The 23412-nt window shown below is 34.5% G+C and overlaps 2 protein-coding genes and 1 pseudogene across 2 annotated transcripts; 1 reads left to right on the top strand and 2 right to left on the bottom strand.

The window, feature by feature from the left end:
* Positions 1 to 3332: 3332 nt before the first annotated feature.
* LOC107027505 lies at positions 3333 to 4052 on the bottom strand. Its single transcript, XM_015228659.1, has one exon. The coding sequence runs from the start codon at positions 4050 to 4052 to the stop codon at positions 3333 to 3335; it is 720 nt and encodes a 239-aa protein (XP_015084145.1).
* A 7414-nt stretch (positions 4053 to 11466) lies between these two features.
* On the top strand, positions 11467 to 14012 carry LOC107027504 (annotated as a pseudogene).
* A 2639-nt stretch (positions 14013 to 16651) lies between these two features.
* On the bottom strand, positions 16652 to 18758 carry LOC107027503. The gene is made up of 5 exons (XM_027919263.1): positions 18563 to 18758; positions 18176 to 18287; positions 17229 to 17803; positions 17037 to 17182; positions 16652 to 16978 (listed from the first exon to the last, which is right to left on the bottom strand). The coding sequence occupies exons 1-5, from the start codon at positions 18756 to 18758 to the stop codon at positions 16652 to 16654; spliced, it is 1356 nt and encodes a 451-aa protein (XP_027775064.1).
* Between the last annotated feature and the right edge of the window lie 4654 nt (positions 18759 to 23412).

Here is a 23412-nt window from a genome sequence, read left to right as displayed (position 1 = left end):
CCTGTCTTGACGTAGGAACAACGAAATCACAATCCGCTTGATGATTCCGAATCTAGACATAAAGGTCTACAACACATCCAAGATTCAAGATTTACCTTCCGATTCTCAAACATCTTGACAGGTAACAATCTCTCCTTCACTTGTATTTTCCTTCGTCTTTTTTTTTTTAAATCAGCAAAAGAAATTTTATATTTTACGGAGGCTACATAGGAAGGGTTTATCACATAAAACTGTTCTTAACGTCCATGCCTTAACAAATAAATATATAATACTCTCAAGGTGTTCCATGGCCCCGAATGCTTAACCAATTTGAAATTTTACTAGAATGACGTGTAACGCTCCCGCCTTGAAAACAAACTCAAGGTGTTACAAGGTCCCGAATGCTTATCCAACTTGAAACTTTACTAGAATACCGTGTAATGCTCTCTCCTTGAAAATAAACTCAAGGTGTTACAAAGTCCGGAATGCTTAACCAACTTGAAGCTTTACTAGAATACCGTGTAATGCTCCCGCCCTAAAAATAAACTCAAGGTGTTACAAGATCTCGAATGCTTATCCAACTTGAAGATTTTGTTGAATACCGTGTAACGCTCCCCCCTTGAAAATAAACTCAAGGTGTTACAAGGTTTTCGAATGTTTAACCAACCTGAAGCTTTACTAAAATACCGTGTAACGCTCCCGCCTTGAAAACAAACTCAAGGTGTTACAAGGTCTCAAATGCTTAACCAACTTGAAGCTTTACTAGGATACTGTGTAACGCTTCCCCTTGAAAATAAACTCAAGGTGTTACAAGGTTCTGAATGTTTAGCCAACTTGAAGCTTTAATGGGATACCGTGTAATGCTCTCGCCTTGAAAATAAACTCAAGGTGTTACAAGGTCCTGAATGCTTAACCAACTTGAGGATTTAATAGGATACCGTGTAATGCTCCCGCCTTGAAAATAAACTCAAGGTGTTACAAAGTCCTGAATGCTTAACCAATTTGAGACAAAATAAACCCGTGAAAAGATCAGTTTAAGGTGCAAAGGGGCAAATATTGTCCACCTTAAGGCATGGAAATTTAAAGATCCTTTTAATGATAAATCCGTGGGAATTATAGCTTAAGGTGCAAAAGGACAAGTTTTTCCACCTTAAGACATAGAAATTTAAAGATTCGTTGAAGGATAAATTCGCAACAAAGCTAGATTAAGGTGCAAAGGGAAAAATATCGTCCACCATAAGGCATGAAAAATTTAAAGACCCTTTTAAATATACACCAGTGAAAAGGTCAAATTAAGGTGCAAAGGGACAAATATTGTCCACCTTAAGACATGAAAATTGAAAAAGATTCTTTTAAGTATACCCCCGTGAAAAGGCCTAGGTTAAGGTGCAAAGGGACAAGTTTGTCCACCTTAAAACACAGAAATTCAAAGATCTGTTGAGGGATAATCCGCAACAAAGCTAGCTTAAGGTGCAAAGGGACAAACCTCGCGCACCTTTAGGCATGAAATTCAATTACATACGCATTTGGAGACTTCTACTTACATACTTGAAGTCTTACCTTCATACTTAGAGGATTTGAATACTTCAACCTGTATACTTAGAGAATTTGGATACTTCAAATAATAAAGTCGAAGAATATAAAGACTTCAATTTGCATACTAGATCTAATTTAAAGACTTCCACCGTACTAATAAGAGATTCATATTTTATAAAGGTTTCCCCTTCCATAGACCCATCAATACTTCGTACAAGTCTAAAGTTTGATGAGACAAAAGATAAAATACATATCGCTTTGACTTTTCTTTGAATTTGATTGGGAACATTTTTATTTTTGACACTCATGAAACTGAACTTAGAATATTGTTCTAAGCGCCTACGTACCTCAATAAAGAGGATCAAGTCACAACGTAGTTCTGGGGATTTAAGTGATTTTTTTGGGGTTGTGTCGTACACAGTTTATACTCTTGCAGGCCAGGAGTGACATGCAGTTTAGGCTCGTACCTTAAGAAGCATCATCTTACTTCAAGGATAGTATCTCTTTAGGAATTTGGCATTAATAGGACCGATCCTTAAGCCATCAGCATCAACAATCTTGTAAGCACCATTTGAATATGTTTCTTGTATGACATATGGTTCATCCCACTTTGAGGTAAATTTGCCCCCAGACTTGTGCGAAGTAATGATGGGTATTTTTACCGCGAGAACTTGATCTCCAACTTGAAAGAACCTCAAGTGAACCTTCTTATTAAAAGCACAAGATAGACGAGCTTGATAACATGCAAGGTTTTGTTGGGCTTCTAATCTCTTTTCATAAAGTGCTTCTAACTCAGAAAGACGAAATCGAGCATTTTCTTCCTCAGTGAGACCTTCTTGAATAGCAAGTCTTAAGGAGGGTATTTGACGCTCGAGTGGCAGGACTGCTTCAACTCCAAAAGCAAGTGAATATGGTGTTGCTTGAGTTGGTGTGCGATATGTTGTCCTATATGCCCACAAAGCTTCTTCCATTCTTTCATGTCAATCCCGTTTGGATTTGGAGACAACTTCCTTGAACAGGTTGCATAGAGTCTTATTGAATGCTTCAGCAAGACCATTAGCGGCAGCATGGTATATAGAAGATTTACGCTACTTAAAGTCAAAAATATCACAAATTTTGTTCATTAACTTGTTATCAAATTGTTTGACATTGTCTGTTATTATATAGCGAGGGATGCCATAGCGATAGATAATATTTACTCGGATAAAATTTGCAACATTCTCTTTCTTCACCTCTTTAAGAGCGACAGCTTCAGCCCATTTTGAAAAGTAATCAGTTGCAGCCAAGATGTACAAGTGTCCACCAGAAGACTTTGGTAATGGTCCTACAATATCCAGTCCCCAAGCGTCAAATGGTCAAGATGCGATGGTTGGGTGCAATACTTCGGGTGGTTGATGAATGAAATTCTCATGAAATTTACAAGCATCGCATTTCCTAGCGTAATATAAGTAATCTTTCACCATGGTTGGCCAGTAATACCCCATCCTCTTTATGTGAAAGTGATGTTTTGGTCCAGATTGATGTGATCCACATACTCCTGAGTGTGCTTCTTGCAGAGCTTGAATAGCTTCTTCCTCTCCCAAACATCGTAATAACATACCCTCAAATTATCTCCCATATAATGTGTCCTTGTTATAAAGGAAACGAGGTGCACGACGACGTATGTCAGTTCTTCTTCTTGGATTTTATGGAAGTATCCCATAGCATAGGTAGTCAATGATGGTTTGTCTCCAATCTTCCTTCGCAGCTTCAACAATGGCGACGATGTAATCAAGCTTATTTTCACTATATTCTTCCTCATTTGACGGTTGTACTATTCATTTTTTACAGACAGTTACTTGCATTTGATCAGGAAGGGTTAGCGTTGAATCTAGAGTAGCCAATGCATCAGCTTTCTTATTCTCTGTTCGATGCACATGTTGAAGGGTTACATCCCCAAGCCATCTTATCAACTTTTGAGCATAATCATGATAACGGTGAAATTCAGGCTTTTTTACCTCATAACTTCCTAAGAGTTGATTAATCACCAATTGAGAGTCACCAAAGACCTGTAAATGTAAGTGTTTCATGTCAACGGCCATTTCAAGTCCAAGTATCAATGCTTGATATTCAGCGACATTATTGGAGCAACATTGTTTTAGAGTAAAAGCGAATGGTAGAATCTCTTCTTGTGAAGTGATGAACACCACGCCAGCACCAGCTCCGCCGCGATGTGTAGCCCCGTCAAAGTACATTTTCCAAGGAGGTTGAACTTCAATTAACATCGCATCTTCATCAGGAAACTCATCAGTTAACTCCCAATCATTTGGTATAGGATGGTCTGCTAAGAAATCCGCTAGTGCTTGTCCCTTCACGGATTTTTGAGGGATGTACACAATCTCAAATTGTTGGAACTGAAGGTACCATCTTGCTAGTCGGTCACTAAGGACAGGTTTTGACATAACAAACTTGATGGGATTTGCTCTAGAAATAAGGCGGACAACATGAGCTTGAAAATAATGCTTCATCTTTTGAATTGAAAGACCAGTGCCAAGCATAACTTTTCAATTGGCGAATAATTTTGCTAATTTGGCGTCATCGTTCTACTTAAGTAATAAAGAGAATTTTCTTTGCCTTCACTATTCTCTTGAGCTAAAAGGGCTCCTACAGACCTTTCTTGTGCTGCAATGTAGAGTATCAATGGTTTTCCAGGTATAGGGGCTGCCAAAATCGGAGGTTTCGCTAGATACGATTTGATACTTTTAAAGGATTCGCTACATGTTTGGTCCCAATTAAAAGGATCACCTTTCTTCATAAGATGACTGAATGGTAGACATCTCCCAACTAGATTTGAGATGAACCTTCTCCAGTAAGCTAACTTTCCTTGGAGACTTTTTAACTCATGAATATCTCGAGGTTCAGGCATCTTTGATATTGCATCGACTTTGGCTTGATAAATTTCAATTCCTCAGTGTCTCACAATAAAGCCAAGGAACTTGCCGGAAGTAACTCCGAAGGCACATTTCAATGGATTCATCCTTAATTGATATCTTCGGAGTAACTCAAACACCATCCTTAAGTCTTTCAAATGATCACCCATCTTCTTCGACTTTACTACCAAATAATCAACATAACATTCAACATTTTTATGGAGTAATTCGTCAAAGATATTTTGCATAGCCTTTTGATATGTGGTGCCAACATTCTTTGAACCAAATGGCATCACTTTGTAGCAATAAATACCTTTTGGCGTGCGAAATGCAGTGAGTTCTTCATATTTTGGTGACATGCGGATTTGATTATATCCAGAAGAACCATCCATGAACGACATTGCCTCATAACCAGTGGTGGCATCAATCATCAACTCTGGAATGCGAAGAGGAAATTCATCTTTAGGGCATGCATTATTGAGATCTCTAATGTCAATGCAAACTCGAATTTGACTATTATTCTTCCTCACAGGAACAATACTTGAAATCCATGTAGGATATTTGACCTCACGAATAAATCCTGCCTCAATGAGTTTGTTAACTTCATTTTCTATCAACGGAATCAAGTCTGGTCTAAAACGTCTTTGATCTTGTTTAACAGGACGAGAACCATTTTTGACTGGCAATTGATGGACCGCTACTCTAGGATTCAATCCAGGCATTTCTTTATAACTCCAAGCGATGTAAGCGACTTCTTCATTGCTTTCTAGAAACGCACTCAAGTAAGTTGGCTTCGGGTCTTCATCAGCGCCAAGGTTAACTTCCTTCAAAGGATCTATTGTGATCTTTACTCCTTCTTCAAGTTCTGGTGGAGCCTCTTTAGCATCTTCCTCTTCCACAGGATCATTGTCATTGACAGATATATGACAACACGAGACAATATCATCTAGCTCTTCCTCAATCTTCTTTGAGGCAAAGAATCGTACTTATTTTAGATTGTAACATGATTTGAGGAACCTACACTTTTTTCATCTTCCTCACGCTCTTTGGTGTAAACCACAGTATGAACCTTTGCCTTGAGTTCCTCTTTACAGGAAACCACAAGTTCCACTCGTCGCCTCATCCTAAAAGGAATCAAACTTATGAAATCCTTTTGAATCAAATGTGAAGTAGGAGTTGTAACTTTTAAATAACTTCTTAGGTTCTTGTTATTCTTCTTCATAGGACCTAACCTCTCAAACACAGAAATTCGTGTTGTCACTTCACCAAGTCGATCAGAGACGGAAGGTCTTTTATTGGGAGCAGTAACGTCATCTTCAAAAGTTATATGATTATTACTGTCCCTTCTTATGGAAATGCGAATTGGCGGCGGTTGGCTATAACCTAGGCCTTCACGCTTTCCTAGTTGTATCTTCTGATGGGAGTTTTCCTAGCACTGATGGCTCAGTAGGGTTGTATCCTGCCTTCACAAATAACTTGTAGGCATTGGGATCAAAACCTTCTCTTGTGCGTTTTGTAGGGAGAGCCATATCTACCACTTGATCTTGAGCGACTGACTTTTCTGGCAACTTTGAAGACAAATTTATATTGCATCAATCTGTCTGATAGGAAGAGTTACCCCTCTTAATTCATTTTCTTCAAGGTTAGATGGTTGATCTTGTTCTTTCTTCGATTTTGGAACATAGCAAAGCCTAGAAGTCTGGTTCTTCTTTGTAGACAGGATCTTCCCTTCATTAAGAATGGGACAAGAGTCTTTAGTGTCAATTTTCACCTTTTCGATAGCTGCATAAATTCTTTTGTTTATGATATTATCAATCATGATTGATTTGACATCATTGGATTTCACCCATTTAACAACATAACTTCTTAAACAAAATTTTGCTTTCGCAAAGTGTGTCTCCACTTCAGTGAAAGGATTATCATCTGCAACTATCTTTCTTTCAATTCCACCTTCAAGATATTTCAAACATTGATAGTAAGAAGATGAGACAATTCTATTCTCATGTACCCAGGGCCTGCCAAGTAATATATTGTATGATGTCTTTGCGTCAATCACATGCATCCATGCGCTTGATCGCAAATCTCCCATGTGGATCTCTAATTTAATAGAGCCTATGGACCTCTGCCCGCCTTGATTAAATCCTTGTATCAACAGATGACTTTAACTAATTTCCCCGGTCGTGATGCCAAGTTCCTTCAATGTGTGGATAGGCAAAATGTTGACTCCAGATCCTTCATCTATTAAGATTCTATTTATCTTTTTCTATAGTACATGACCCACCATATACAAAGGATGATTGTGTAGTGTTTAACCAAATAGAAGATTGTTATCTGTAAATGTGATTTTAGTATCACATACATGTGTTCTTGGGAAGAAAGTTCAATATATTTTTTAGAAGATGAAAGAGACATCATTTCTGAGATTTCCCTTGTTTCTTTTTCAACTTCCCCAGGAGACACTTTTGGTGAGGATTCACTCGTTGTTCCTTCGTTTACAGTAGGAGGCACCTTCATTGTTTGTTCTTTATCCACACTGGAACATGATGCCTCGACATTGCCTTGAGTAGACTTTGTGTCTAACGAGCTTGGAAAGAATTCCTCTAGAGTCACAAGACGTCGAGGTTTTTGGTAGTGATGCACTTCAACCTTTGCCCTTTTGGGGCGCTTGATTGATTTTTGCTTCTCTGATTTCTTCACCATTTTTCCTCTAACCGGTTGCTCGGATAATTCTTTTCGTAGGCTTGACTTGTTGCGTCTTCGCCTAGTTACAAGAATCCAACCCTCATTACTATCTATGTCAATGTCCTGTTCTACTGGCTCTTCTTCATGCTTTTCAGAGATATACATTTGGAACGGATCCAATGACCCAAACGTGATAGATATCTGGTTAGAACTGGCCTTCTCATCATCAAGGATAATTTTATTTTCGTTAACCAATCGCATCACTCTATCCTTAAAGACAAAACATTTTTCAAGAGGATGACTCACAAGTCTGTGATACTTGCAATAATTTGGGTCATCATTTTTTTCAGATTCATCGGGTCGCTTCTTCTCTGCAAAGTCAATGAGCTTTAACTCAAGTAATTCATCAAAAATTTCAGAAACGTCAGAATCCAAGAAGGGATACTTTTTTCCTTGCATCTCCCTTAGCGTCAACTTTTGATTTGAACGTGCTTGGAAAGTCGTTCTCACATTTTGTTTTACGCCCTCATTCGTGGTGAACTTTGCAGGTGACACATTTACACTCATGGATTCTTTATTGTCATTTCTGGGCAGAAACTTGCTCCATCTCTTCGGTTCCTGCTTGTCCCTTCCTTTGCAAGGATCATGGACAATAGTCATATCTTTTCCGGCAGATGACATGCTCAACTCTATATCATGAGCGCGAGTAGCTAAATCCTCAAAAGATTTTTGTTTTATTCCTTCCAAGATGTAAAAAAGCTCCCAGTGCATTCCTTGAATACACATTTCAATTGCAGAAGCTTCACTAAGCCTATCTTTGCAATTTAGGCTCGCGTTCCTCCATCGATTTATGAAATCTATGACCAATTCATCTTTCCTTTGGCGAGTATTCGTGATTTCTACCATGCTCACCGTGCGCCTTGTGCTATATAAGCGATTGAGAAACTCATGTTCTAGTTGCTCCCAACTATCAATAGAGTTAGGTTCGAGATCCGTGTACCAATCAAAGGCATTTCCTTTTAGAGAGCAGACAAACTTTTTAACAAGATAGTATTCATATGTTCCAGCATTATTACATGTCTCCACGAAGTGCGCGACATGTTTTTTCAGATTTCCTTTTCCCTCAAATTGTTGAAATTTGGGAGGTTGATAACCAGCAGGCATTTTAAAGTTATCAATCCTAGCAGTGTATGGCTTAGCATACATATGAGAAGACTTGGTGGAGACTTCATACTTATCTTTGATAGTGCCTTCAATAAACTCCTTCAAGCGATCGAGTGGGATCAGTCCTTCAGAAGAAACTGGCATCTCTTTAACAAACGGGGCTTTCTTAGCAGGATCTTCGATTTCTTGAACTTCAATGCCCTTTCCAGGTGCATGGCTCGCATATCCATCTAAAAGTACTTCTATCCTGTCCATCAACTTGTCAATTCAAGATTCTTGGTTTCGTCAATCCTTCAACCAACTTTGTCTGATTTGTGAGTTGTTCCTCAGGAGAGGAAGCAGCAGTCACCATCGTTTGCATGATCATCGGAGATGCAGAAGAGTAACATGGATTGTCACGTAAGTTAATTCTCAGTGGACTCACGTTACGTGATATACGTGGAGATGATTCATAAGTTGAATCATAGTTCTCCCTTGTGGTAGAGTTTTTGGAACCAGATTGCTCAAGTAGAGCCAATGTCTTCTTGATCTTTTCAGCAACACTACTTCCTCCTTCTAGAGCATTTGTGGAGGAACTTGCTCCTTTTGGAGTCGAAGACCCAAAAACAGTAGTTGACGCAGATGACAGTTGAAGCGTTTGTTGTCCTAGTGTAGCAGTCTTGCTTCTCGTAATAGCTCATAAAACTTCAAAATGTGACACCAAGGATGTTTTTGACTTCAGCAGAGAACTTGGAGCTAGTGACCTTAGAGGCGGTTGATCGAGAGTTGTTGTTCATGGAAGTCATCTTGATATTCTTTGACGTTTGAAAAATTGAGATGAGAGGTAGAGATTGTCCCACTGGGCGTGCCAGAATTTGTAGACAATAAAATTCGCGTCGAGAAAACAATAACCAAGAATGGAAAATTATAGCAACAATCAATTTTATTATTTCAAATGCGGGTGTTACAATCTCTATAATTCCTCTGAATTCGCCTTTTCAAATATAAATTCAAGGGCTTCAAAGCTATTTCTTGAATCTATGATGAACTTGAAATTGAACTTTATCTTGATGTTGACTTTTATTTGAATTCAAGGGCTTCGAGCTTGTTCTTGAATTCGGTGGTCTTGATCTTGATCGTTCTTGAAATTGAATGCTTGAATTCTTAAACTTGTAGCTTTATAGAGAATGAAATGGTGTTTTTACCACGGAGTTTCTCTAGATTCTTGTTTAGAATTTTCTGTCTCTTTTCTGAATTATGAGGACCCCTATTTATAGTTTTAGAATAGAGGATTGGAAAAGGACTCCGTCCAGCAAATCAGATTTAAGTGACATGACATACGGGCTTTATGGAGAGGGCTTGTCATCTTTGACACATGTCATGATTCTATTGGTTTTCTTATTTGACTTGGCATGCCACATCATCTGCACACGTGTCGCCAAGATGGGCTCCAGAATGAGATGGGATTGGGTTCATCCAATGTAGTCCAAATCAATTAATTAGACTTTAATTAAAGGAAAAATAACTTAAATACACAACTATAAGTTTAGTATTCTCTAATTTTCCCTTCTTTTTTTAAATATTACATAATTCCTTTTTTTTTATTTTAGTTGAAGTTTAGAGATACATAGCCTTCTGTCTCCTATAACACACACTTCCCCAATATCATGCCTATTTTTTCTCCACTAAAACATTTAATCTTCTGAATCACTTTTTGAATTTTGAATTTTGAATTATCAATTTTAATTAAAAACGTTTCACAACATTTAATATGAAATTTTGAATTTTAAAATTCAAAAAATTTGAAATTTGTGAAAATTGGACCATTGTTCTCTTGTTCTTCTTCTTCTTCTTACTACATCATTTGTCTATAATTCTTCTTCTTCTTCTTAATCCATCATCTATTCTTATTTTCTTCTTTTTTTCTTCTTGTTCATTGCTATATTACATCAGCGTCTCTAGGTGTTCTTTTTCTTCTTACTCCATCATCCGTTCTTCTTTTCTTCTTTGTTTGTTTTTGTTCATTGTTCTATTACATGATATTAATGGATCCTTTTACTAATAGAAGGATTTATGATTCGGACGATGAAAATTGGAAAGAAAATAGAAAAAAGTCTTTGCAAGATCCTATGAATGTTCGGAAGGATTCAAACAAAGATTTTAGCGAATCATCTAAATCAAAGGTTGACAAAATACACCAAAAAAAGAGAAAATAAGCAGCAACAATTGTTCTCAGGCCTACATTGCTTCGGGTATGTCTTTTTTATACTTATTTTAAAATTGTTGTTGAAAATTGTTATCATGAATTTTTGAAAATTGTTATCATGTATCAGATAATAAGTTTAATACATAAGTACTCAGTGTGTTATAGTGTTTAGTCGGTGCATTGATACATGAATTAGATGTGTATCATATGATTTCCTATGTATCAAGTGTTTTTGAAAATTGTTATCATGTATCAGTCAATAGGTTTAATAAATGCGTCATCCAGTGTGCTTGCTGATACATATCGACTCAGTCTGTTATAGTGTTTAGACGATGCATTGATACATAAATTTGATGTGTATCATATGATTTTCTATGTATCACGAGTTTTTGAAAATTGTTATCATGTATCAGTCAATAAGTTTAATAATTGCGCCTTCAAGTGTGCTTGCTGATACATATCGACCCAGTGTGTTATAGTTTTTAGACGATGCATTGATACATGAATTTGATGTGTATCACATGTTTTTCATGTAGTATGAATTTCTAAAAACTGATATCATGTATCAGTAAGGTATAAGTTGTTTATTTAGTATTAGTTATTTTATTTAGTATTTATATTTCAATATCGTTAAAATTTTTTGTTTTTTTTCAAATTGTAGCTACTCAAGTACAAGATAAAAAAGATACCAACACATCTCATAAGGTTTGCTGTCAATTTTAACAACACTTTCCTGAAGGGCTTTGAAAATACATAGGGGAGAATGTAATCCAACTGTTTAGGGATACAATTTTTGGACCCTTTTTAGATATTACTAAATGTAATTTTCAGGGCCAAATCACTAAGTGCTTGTTGCTGTTAGAGTTGGAACAAAGCAACCCTAATGTGTTGCATATTAGACATTCAAACGGGTGTGTCCTAAAATTTGGTATAGATGAATTTGCAATATTAACTGGACTTAATGTCAAAGGCAATACCAATGATTTCAAATACCCAGAATCAACTAATTGTATGCTTTTCCAAAAGTATTTTCCTGGTGCAGTCAATAATGTTACCAAGTATCAATTAGTTCAACGGCTTAAGATGGGTAATTGGGAGAACGATCAGGATGCACTCCAAATGTCTATACTGCTCTTTATTCATACATTCGTATTGACTACTCTTGATAATACAACTATATCCATTGTGGATTTTTTAATGGTTGAAGATGGTATATATCAAGATTATCCTTGGGGTCAGCTATCATTCTCAAAACTAATTGGTTCACTTAGACAGGATTTCGATGTTAGCAAAAAGTTGTATCGATTATATGGGATGCCGTATGCACTTAACGTTTGGATATACGAATGTGCATCCCAGTTAAATTCTGAAATAACTGTGAAAGAACAAAATGTCATCTCAAGAATGTGCAATTGGAGAGTTGTGTCTGATAAGACAAAGTTTGAAATGCTTATGTCTACCATTTTCCAAGAGGTAAAATTGAATTAAATTTTACTATTAGAATAAATTATTTTATGTTTGTCTATGTAATATCGTTATTTATGTCTTGTGATACATTGTGAACTTTATTGTATTAACAGATAAATTATCCTATGTGTTGTGATACATTCCATATGCATGTTCAAATATTGTCCCAACAGTAGAGGAAATTGAAGCTTTTGACCTTGTTCAAGTTGAACATGCTCCTTCTTCTTCATTACCCTTAGTACAACCAAATGAGGAAGATGATTTTGATAATTTCTCCACCAAACCTCCCGAACAGTTATTGAGGAGATCTTCTAGAGTGTCTGATACATCTCCTCCACCACCGTCAAAAAGAAGAAAAAAAGTGGTTATACAAAAAAAAAAGTGTCAAAACCGAACTAGCCTGATCAATCAAATGTGTCTCCGACACCGGATGATGATGTTCACGTTTCTATGTCAAATCTGCCTCCCAATTCAACTGCTAATGATGTACGTGGTTCTGTTCTAAAGGTGTCTCCGAAATCGGCTGCTGATGTAAATGGTTCTGTTCCAGACGTGTCTCCAAACCCGGCTGCTGATGTACATGGTTCTGCAGATTCTCAGAAAGTCAACTATGTAATTCCATATATTGAAGAGTTGAAAGGACATTTGAAAACTTACGTAAGTAAATTATTTTGATATTTTTAATCAAATATATTTTATTTTTATCCTAAATGTATCTACAATTTATAGGTTGACAAGAAATTTGAGGAACTGATTATATTGATAAAAGAAAACCACTCCCAGTTGATGCAATCTCTAGGCAAGGAAAACATCAATTATGAGTCTAATACAAGCACATTTCAGTCTGACAAACAAACATCTCCACAAATACCAATTGATCTTTCGGATATGGGTGGTGTAGCTGAGGATGGTGTTGGTTTTTTTGGTAAAAATGGTGAATATCAAGTCATCGACGATGCAGGGGATGTCGCTGAGGATGGTGTTGGTGTTTCTGTAAACGAGGGTGAACAACAAGTCAATGATACTTCAAAGGTAATGTTTATGATACATTGTATATGATTTTTCATTTAGTTGATGTCATGTATCATGCACATATACTCAATGTTACGTATCATGTGAGTATAATCACTGTTACGTATCAACACAAATTAAATTAATAATTTTTATTTAAAAACTGCATATTCAGGATGGTGACGCACATGGTTCTCACCAAGATTTAAATGAACATATCATGGAGCAAGATGGTGATGACAATGTTCAACACAACATCCCTCACGTTTTGCCCGAAAAAACAACAATGGATGCATCGGTAGATTTTTCAATTTTGTTTTATGACACACAATTTCATTACACACAAATTAATTTTAAAAATCATTACATCATATTATACAGGAATCTTCCACTTCAACAACAATATCTCCATCAACTCAAGCAACAATAGATGCACTTATCAAAGATTTGGGTAAAGATCCTACTAATGCTAGACCATTATATTCTTACAATCCACAGAATATAACTAGCAGCCAGTACTTGTTGACCGACAGTCAATTACCCACTGACATTCCAATAACTGAGATTGGAGTTAGAACCGATTCAGTCACTCCTGCGCATAGAAACAGAATGCCTTTGAGAAGGATTCAATCTCCATATTGTACTTCTTTTGGGTCAAACGAGAAGGGAAAAGAGAAATTGAAGGATATGGCTCGAATACGTTTCCCGTTCGAAGGATGTGGCATTACAGATCAAGTTTCGCCGAAACTTATTAAGGATTACATGAATTGGTTGTCAAGGGGGCTCCCTAAAAAATAATAACAATAAGTAAGTTTTATACATTATTTTTGCAAGTGTTTGGGGTAATTATTTTTATATAACTAATTCATGATACTTTGTTTTATAAAAATTGTAATTAAGTGACTGTTATGTATCATGTACATATACTCAAACTTATGTATCATATATGCAGAAACCCATCAGACGATAAATACAGATCAAAATCTTCTTCTTTTGGATTTACGATGATGGACTTTGTTGTTGCTTTTCCAATGAACAAGAATTGGTTCTATGCCATGTCACAGCCAATCAAATGTTGATCTGATGAGGTAAAAATCTTAAACTAATTATCAAATGTGTATCAGTCACACTTATATTATTATAACATGATACATTCTGTAGAAGTATCATACTATTGAATTAGCAAAATTTATGATCAATTTTTAATAATTATATTTTTTTATATTGTTTAGATATATAATTTCTTATTATGTTTTCATCTTTTTATAGCACATCGATGTGATTTATTACTACCTTCGTAAAAAATCAAAACATTGCACCATGGATCAATACAGATACACAACAACCCAATTCTTGTTCATGTCACATGTAAAAAATTGTTATGATAGATATTACATGGACGATGATGATGATAGTCTTAGTACACAAGAACATGTTGATCGCGCTTCATTTGTATCTATATATGAGAGGTCAATAATTAACATCATCAAAGGTTTTGAAATCCCAGCTGCTTTACCATGGCATCTTGTAGATGAGATCTACATCCCGATTAATTGCGATCAAGAATTCCATTGGGTGCTGGCAGTTGTTGAGTTGAAAAACAGGGTGATAAGAGTTTTTGACTCATCAATATGCACAAGGAAAAAAGAAATTCCTCATGAGATAAAAATATTGTCTAAAATGCTTCCTTCTTACCTACTGGACAGTGGATTCTTTGAAGAAACTGAGCGCACAAATTTTGCTGATTGTCATGCATACAAAGACAACATTACTGGTTCACTTTTGGAGCCTCAAGTTCCTTTCATGATTGAATTTGTACAAGACATTGCTAAACAGAATTGTGATAGCCTGTAAGTATCAAGAATTTTTCGTTTGTCCTTAATCATGTATCATTAAGATTTTTATTTTGTATTTTTTTGTAGAGACTGTGGGTTATATGTTACTGCATTTGCCGAGTATATGAGTGACCAAATCAATATATCATATGCTGATTTTAGTCCTGATTACCTACGTCAAAGATATTGAGCATTGATGTGGAGTTATGACAGCGAGAAGGCTAAGTTTGGATATGTTAGTGACAATGATGATCCACCAAAATCTAGGGCGTAGTCACACCACCACCAGAAAAAGTCTAGTTCACATAGTGTAGCATTTATGATTAAACAATGTTTTAATGTTATATTTCTTATTTTGATACGTTATTGAACAAGTATTTTGATGTTTTTAATGTTATTTTTTTGATTTTGTCAATTTCCATGAATATTTTTTTTGTTACATTATGGAACAAGTATTTTTGTCTAGAAAACATAAATCTCAGACATATTATAGCGTCACACAGGTTTAATAAAGTATAGTCAAAGTTTTTTAATTAAACATAGAAATAAATAGTTTATTTGAAAACTAAATTTTACATGAAACTTAGTTACAATGAATAGCATAGTTGTATGAATTGCGATAGTTTTGTAAAAGTAAAGTTATTTACTGTATATTTCAAGTAAAACATATCAAAAAAAGCATTACACAAGTTAAATAATATAAAATCACATGATACATGATTTATAGTCATTGTAAAGTACACACTAACCTCAATAACTGTTTTAACACTAACCTCAACAAGTGTTTTTTTTTTATTTAATGGAGATGATACATTGGGCAAAGCAAATGATACATGTGTACTAAGTTACCCAAACACACATTTGTTTTTTTAAAAATTTAAGGAATCCCATAGCGTAATACAATAATTAAAAGTACATGATACATTGCCTAAAGCATATGTATCATGTACGATATGTTACCTAATAATCCTTAAATTTATATCTCTTAGTGTAACATAAGATTTATAAAATTTTGTATGAAAAAGAAATATTGACACAAATATATTTCTCATCACCAATAATAACAAAGTATTTATAATCAAAAGCCCGACTTAAAATTTAATTAACACAGGTTATTTATAAGTTTATTTATCAAAACCAAAAGTGTTCAAATTGCAACTGAAATGAATACTGAAAATCATTAAAATGTTTACGTTATAAATTATTCAAAAAAATATTGATATCTTAGAAACATTACGACCAATTCACTTCTCTTTTGGATAGAAAGTACAAGTTCTTCTGTTGTGTCCTTCTTGTCCACATTATCCACAACAGTTTGTGTTCACCGAAATCTTTTCATCTGCATTCTTTCTTCTTCTTTTTCTTGGTCGTCCAGATGATCTTCTGTATCTAGGTGGATACACAGTTTCAGCTACCACATTATTAGGATCTGACCAATCTTCCTTATCTGGCATTGGTACCATTGGAATTTCATATGTTTTTGCCAATGAATCAGGCTTGTAGTAATCAGAGCAATACAGATTCATATCTGTGACATTCTTTTTTTTCAATACAGCGATTGCATGTGTACAAGGTATCTCATCTAGTTGAAATCTACCACAAGAACATATTTTCCGCTCAAGACAAACAATATATCTTCTTCCAGTTTTATAAACTGAGAAAATAAATTCAGATGATGGAACAACCTGTGTACATTAAAAATTTTAAATATAGAATTTTTAAAAAACAAATCATGTTCAAACTGCAGAATGATACAATGAATTAGATACATATAATATAAAGTATTATATAATGATACATACCTCCATATTTGAACTTTTAGCCGCGTTTATAATCAACAATTCCTCAAATTTTTCTCCCAAATGTGTCCTTTGTGTATGAAGCTACTTCTCTGTTTTGCAATGCCAAGAACCAAAAAGAATTCTAATTTCTTCCAAGAATTCTAATATAGTTAGTTGGCGTGCTTCAACAAGACAACCATTGATACATTCTGCAATGTTCGAAGTCATCATTCTATCTCTGTTTACTGTTGCATGAACTCTTGACCACTTTTCGTAACCTGCATCTTCAAGGTACTCCTTAACCATATGATGCATTCTATCAACCTTAGCCATCAACTTATCAAAATCTTCCTTTCTACATGCCTTGGTCATAGAGTAGAATAGATCATTTATGGCCTTTCTGCTCCTTTTGAAGTTTCCACATACATCCTTCCAAAGATTCCAGATGCATGCATAATAAGGTACATTTGGGACACACAATCCTCACACTCTTCATGATACTCTCATTTCTATCTGAAACAACACACATATCTTTTCTCTCGTCAAATACATTTTTAAATTGTTCGAAAAACCATGTCCACGAATAATCATTTTCGGTGTCAACAAGACCATATGCCAATGGAAGTACGCAACCTGATTACACACACATTATATCATTTGATACGTAACATATAAAAACACATCACAACTATAAAAAAAATGCATGTGCCATCAAGTGTGCTTGCTGATACAAATGTCCCTTTGTAAGCTTCACTCAGATGTGCACCATCCACAATAACTACTGGTCTGCAGTAATTAAATTCCTTAATGAATGGTCTTAAGGCGATGAACAGATACATAAATTCATCCTCTTCAGTCTTATGCATTCTTATATAAGAATTTGGATACACGGTTTTTAACATGTGTGTGTATCGCAGCAACCATCTATATCCTGCAGATGGTTTTCCCCTAATCATGGAGAGTGCACATTCTTTAGCACGCCATTCTTGCTGGTAAGATATTTGAACCCCATAATATTCTCTAATATCATCAATTATATCTTTTGGAGTATAAATTCGTTTATTATTGACCGATTTTAGAGCAGTAACTCCACTTACAAATCCGACTGTTGCTTGGACCTTGGTTAATACCCTCTCCCTCATCGGACACGTATGTTCACTATTGAAACTTCTAACAATGAATATATCAGATTTTTTCCTGCAGGATGCCTTCATATTCCAACCACATTTGTCTGAAAAGCATACCAACACATAGCTGCATACATTTTTAAGCATATTAATACTTATAGCAATTGCATCATATAATATATTCAACAATAATGTTTAAAGTAATCAAACAATGAATTACACAAAAAGTATCTAACATTTTTTAAGAAAATTATTTTTTACACGTATCAGAACTTTTTGATATGCTTGTTTAAATTGATATAGTCCTTACTATATCAGCAGTAGTATATTAAAGTATCAAAATAGTTATTTCAATGTATTAAAAAAATTAATGAAATAGTGATACATTAAAATATCAAAGAACTAATGATACATGTAGGCTTTCATAGAAAATAGTAATGTTTCATGTACTAATTTTGAACAGCATGTAAATATATATATATTCAAAACACTATCATACCTTTGTTGATCAGACCTCTTTACTTTGCAATTGAAGTTGTTCTTTATCTTATATTTCGTCGTCACATCTACAAGTGTTGCTTTATCCTTATATATCTGACATGTCTTCACATCTAGACTATCTGAATTGATTATAATATTTGTAACTCCAAATTCTAGATTTTCATATGAATCAAATAATCTAGATTCAACCATTGCCAAAGCCTTTATATCATATGTTGTGCCTTCTACACATGTAATTTCTCCACATGTTCCATCAAAGTTATGTACAGTACCACCAGTCTTTTCAATTGTGTCAATACATAATGGATACATTGAAAATCCAGGCTCATTTTTTTCAGTTCTAAATATAGTTTAACACTCATATCGTTCTTAAGCTTCATCGGACAGGAGTTACCTTCTACAATGTAACGAATTTCAATATCTTTCCTTGATACATCGATATCCAACTCGGCTGCAATTGCTGCTTTGAGATTAGAAAACGAAATTGAATCTCCAACAACGATTCCTTCGATTTTGTAACTTTTACACTGTAATTCGTTCACCCAAATTCCTGAATGTCTCATCAAAATTGACGTATTCATGATGAATCATCCACAATAACAACAATTAAATTTGTATTGTTCGAAATTTAACTGGATGTTCATAAAAATGTCTTCAAACTAGATGATATAATCTTGAATTTTCAAAATTTGAAATTGTTATCCAATTACGTTCTGAATTAATCTTATTAATGAACTGTTACCGTAATTTAAGCTGATTTAGATAACAAATTTAAATGTTCCGTTTTTTCCCCCTTTTAATCTTAACAGTTTTAAGTTACTGTGTTTCATTTACCATGTATCACAGCATACTAATGTATCAAGCCACAGCAATTTTAAGGGATTATTAGTAAATACTAAATTTATCGGGACAGAATGTAATTATTGTATTACACTATGGATTCCTTAAATTTATACTTAATTAAATCCGTATTTATTGGACTTAAATATTTAAGTCAATTAAATCAATCCACAATATTTATTTGGATTAATATATTTATGAATTCAATATAATCCGAATCATTTTATAATTTATATTTAATAAATTTTAAATGATTACACCATAATCAATGATCATCTTGAATTTGAATAAGGGGTGTTCGAGTAGAACTTTATATGATATTCAACGTGTGTTTTTTAGAAACCTCATGCTTGATTTCAATATGATATTAATCATTCATTATTTGCCATGAAAGTATTCTATGATCATCACCTACTATAAATCTACAAGCTGCAACTTCAATTATAGAGCACTCTCTGCCTTATTTTATACCCGATACGTTCTGAATGATTAAGTTCTTCATAATTCACATATGTCACATTGCATTTGTTATTTTAATCACGCTTATCTTTCAGAACAGAAGAAAAGCAGAGGAAATATTGAGATAAAGAAGTGAAGGTCAAGGATTAAGTACGTTAATACTGATGCTGAAATGTTTTTTGCGAAAGCTTTTTATGTTACTTGGTGCAAACTTGAGTGGTTTACACTTCACAATGTCTAACCCTATATGTGGAGTATATAATAATTAAAGAAATGTAAAAATATTTACAAACTTTATGTCTTATGGTGTGCTTAATATTACATTACAATTATAAATAAACAATTGTTGAACTTACATAATTGACTAATATTCTGACTCTTTTTGAGTCTCTTTGACTAAAAACATGATATAAAATACCCCTAAAATTTAAGTCAATTAGAATCTATACATGTGATAATTTAATGCATCACCCACACACGGTTTCCACACATGATATTGTGATTTTCTTTCTGATGTATCTGATTATATTCATAGAAATAATATTTTAATATTATAACAAATAAAATTGTGTTCTATTAATATTAATTTAATTTTTTCAAATAAAAATGTGAATGACTTAGTATAATTATTTTTTAAAAAAATATAACAAGTAAATAATGAAGGTAAGTAGTTAGTTTTAATTTAGAACTTTATTATTTTTTAAATTATCTGCACAACGTGCAAGTATGAATTCTAGTTCTAATAACAGATTAGACTCCTTACTTTAATAGAATTCTATTTACGTACTTCCTTATACCCAGGAATATGTTTAATAGTCTTTATCTTTTCAAGGTCTTGTATAGATTCTTTAATAGAAGTCATATGGTCAATAACAAGACATACATTTTCCCATATTTGCTCTCGTTTGGTTATGGTATTAGAGTGATTCTAAACTCCCACAAGTTGATCCTTTTTCAGCTAAGTAGTTAAAATGGCCCCTTAAACTACCGTGACCAATGTTAATGGAGTCAATAACGCCATCACTATTATCCAATACAATTCTATGACCCAACTGCCCATAAAATTAATTGGCAGTCACAATTTCTCCCTCTGGAATGTTCAAGTTTCAATCCTTATATGTGCTCACAACCTCTATGGGCAACTTGATGACTCCATCCCTGCCCCCACTTGCACAATCTCGCAAAACAATCATGATGTTGCTAACCCTGAGTTCGTTTTGGTACCGCCAAGATCAGTTAATTCTAAATGCTATCTTGGCCTCCCTTGATGCTACACTCGCCCCAACTATCGCTGTTGCAATCTCCGCCAAAGTTGCCTGGGATTCTCTGCATATTGTGTATGCGAACAAATCTTAAACAAGAATTTTCAGCTTGCCAGACCGACTGGCTCGCCTCACTAAAGACTATCGATCACTTTGTGATGAACTTGCAACTGCTGGTGCGCCTGTATCGAATCCAGAACTCATTTTTAAAATTCTCAGTGGAGTCAGATCTGACTTCCATGAACTCTCTGCTGCCATTCGTGCTCAAGATTCAACAATTCCCTATGAAGATCTCTACGAAAAGCTTATGGAACACGAGCCGTTTCTAAGTATGAGGATGACAAGAAGCCGCTATAAATTAATATCACCGCTGCTGTAGCACAAAATACCAGCTCAACTCCTCCTCGCAATAGTAACTATAATAACTCCCTCAGTCGCCGTCCAAGCGCAAACACTCCTCCCAACAATCAGTAATGGCATGCACAACTATGTTTCCCTCAAAGAAATAAGCAGCAGCATCCCTTTGAAAAGAATCTTCGCAGTCAACTATTATATCGTGTAGGTCTCTGCTAGGGTCTGAAGATCTCAACGCCATAACCATCTGCAAGCTTGGGAAAACTTTGCTGCTAGTTTTCCTCCTAGACAGACCCCTTGGATCGTGGATAGTGGAGCCACTCATCATATTGTGTCTAGACACTGTGCATGACTACAACGGCACCAGAGAGATCACTACGGGCAATGGTCACACCATTCCAATATCCCAAACCGGTAACACTAACATAAGTGCATCCAATTCACCATTTCAAACTTCTCAATACCTCTCATAGACTAATGTTATTTCTGTTTCTCAGTTTTGTCGTGATAATCATTCCTCTATTGAATTTTTTCCTTTCCATTATCTTGTGAAGGATCTTAATACGTTTGCATCTCTAGTTTGTAGGCAGAATAAACATGGGTTGTATGAGTGGCCACTAATATGTGCACACCATTCTCCTCAATGCAATGTGGTTGTTCAAGTTCACATGTGACATCGGCGTTTAGGACATCCTAGTTGTCATGTTTTTGATACTGTCTTGAATAACTTTTCCCTTACTGTCTTAGATCTTAAATCTAGTTCCACTTGTAATTCGTGTTATTCTAATAAGAACGCATGTGACTTTCTTAAAAAATACACTGCGAAGTAATAAGCCCCTACAAATAAATCCTTTTTAGCGATTTATGGGTCCATCTCTGATTTTGTCAATTGATAAAATATATATTATGTGCTATTTGTTGATCAATTCTACAAATACATGTGGTTGTTTACTTTAAAATCAAAAAAATAAAACTCCGGATGTTTTCAAAATTTTCATCCATTGATTGAATGGAGGTTCAACACATCAATCTTTTTACACGGATGGGAGTGACGCATTTCAACGTTTACAGTCCTATCTCAAAACATACGGCATAGAAGAGTTCGGCCTCATTTGTTTCCATTATAATTAAGAGGTCTGAATTTGAATGCACATCTGAATATTAAGATTAGCATGAATATTAAGAAGTCTTAATTTGAATGCACATCGGAATATTAAGATTAACATTATGATTAAGATTCAGAATCGGAATACTTGTCTATATATTAACATATAGTTTCTAGGTCTTAACACTTAATCATTAAGATAGTTTGTTTTCAATATCTGAATGTACATAATATTTTTTAAAATTAGAAATTAAAAACTATAACAATAAAAGTTATAATCCAAACTAAAAATACTTCTTACAAACAATTGTTTCAAGAACAACATCATAACCCACCCTAGAAAAAGATGATTTATCTGTTTTCTCAAATATTTTTTTCTCAAGAAACAAGGACAACTTTTTCAAAGAAGTTTTGACAACAAACGAATTGTGACAAGAAAAGTTCTTCATAAATATAAATCACCCAAGAATATTTTATAGATTAGAATTATTAGACAAATACTTGTAAGAGATTATGAAAACTTACTTATTCAAAAAAACAACAAAATTGTACTTGGTTGGAAAAGAAGAGGAAGAAACTTGAAACTTGTCCAGAAGAGAAGCACGGAAGAAGCGAATTTGTTTATGAAAGAACGCTTGTTATTTTAATAGAGTGTGAATGATATTAAGACTGTCATAAATCTGATTCCTTCACACTCATTAACACCCACTAAAATGTTTTTGTTTTAAAAAACGTACTTAATGGGCTGAATCTCAATTATTAAGATCCATACTCTCATTAAGTGCAAACATATGAGCCCTTAGTGTAACCTCCATATACTCCACAACGAGTTGCTCTAGTCGAAAGACGACACCATCATGTTATTGAAACTACTAGAAACTTGTTGCATAAAGTGTCTTTGCCATCACAATTTTGGAGGTTTGCCTGCCAACAAGATGTCTATCTTATAAGCAGGCTAACTACACACAATATTCAGCAGAAGAGTCCATTTGAAATTTTATTTCAAAAGACGCCAAAGTATGACTCAATTGAAGTATTTGGTTGCCTTTGTTATCCATGTCTCAAATTATATGCCGGAAACAAATTAGATCCCCGTTCAACAACATGTGTTTATTTAGTCTTTTCGAATGAATATTACAGTCATTAATGTCTTGATCCTTAGCTTTTACTTACAATATATATATATATATATATATATATATATATACAAGCAAG

Source organism: Solanum pennellii, chromosome 8, assembly GCF_001406875.1.
Source record: "Solanum pennellii chromosome 8, SPENNV200".
Taxonomy (NCBI): Eukaryota; Viridiplantae; Streptophyta; class Magnoliopsida; order Solanales; family Solanaceae; genus Solanum; species Solanum pennellii.
Note: the sequence above shows the minus strand (reverse complement) of the source record. Positions and strands in the feature narration are given on the sequence as shown.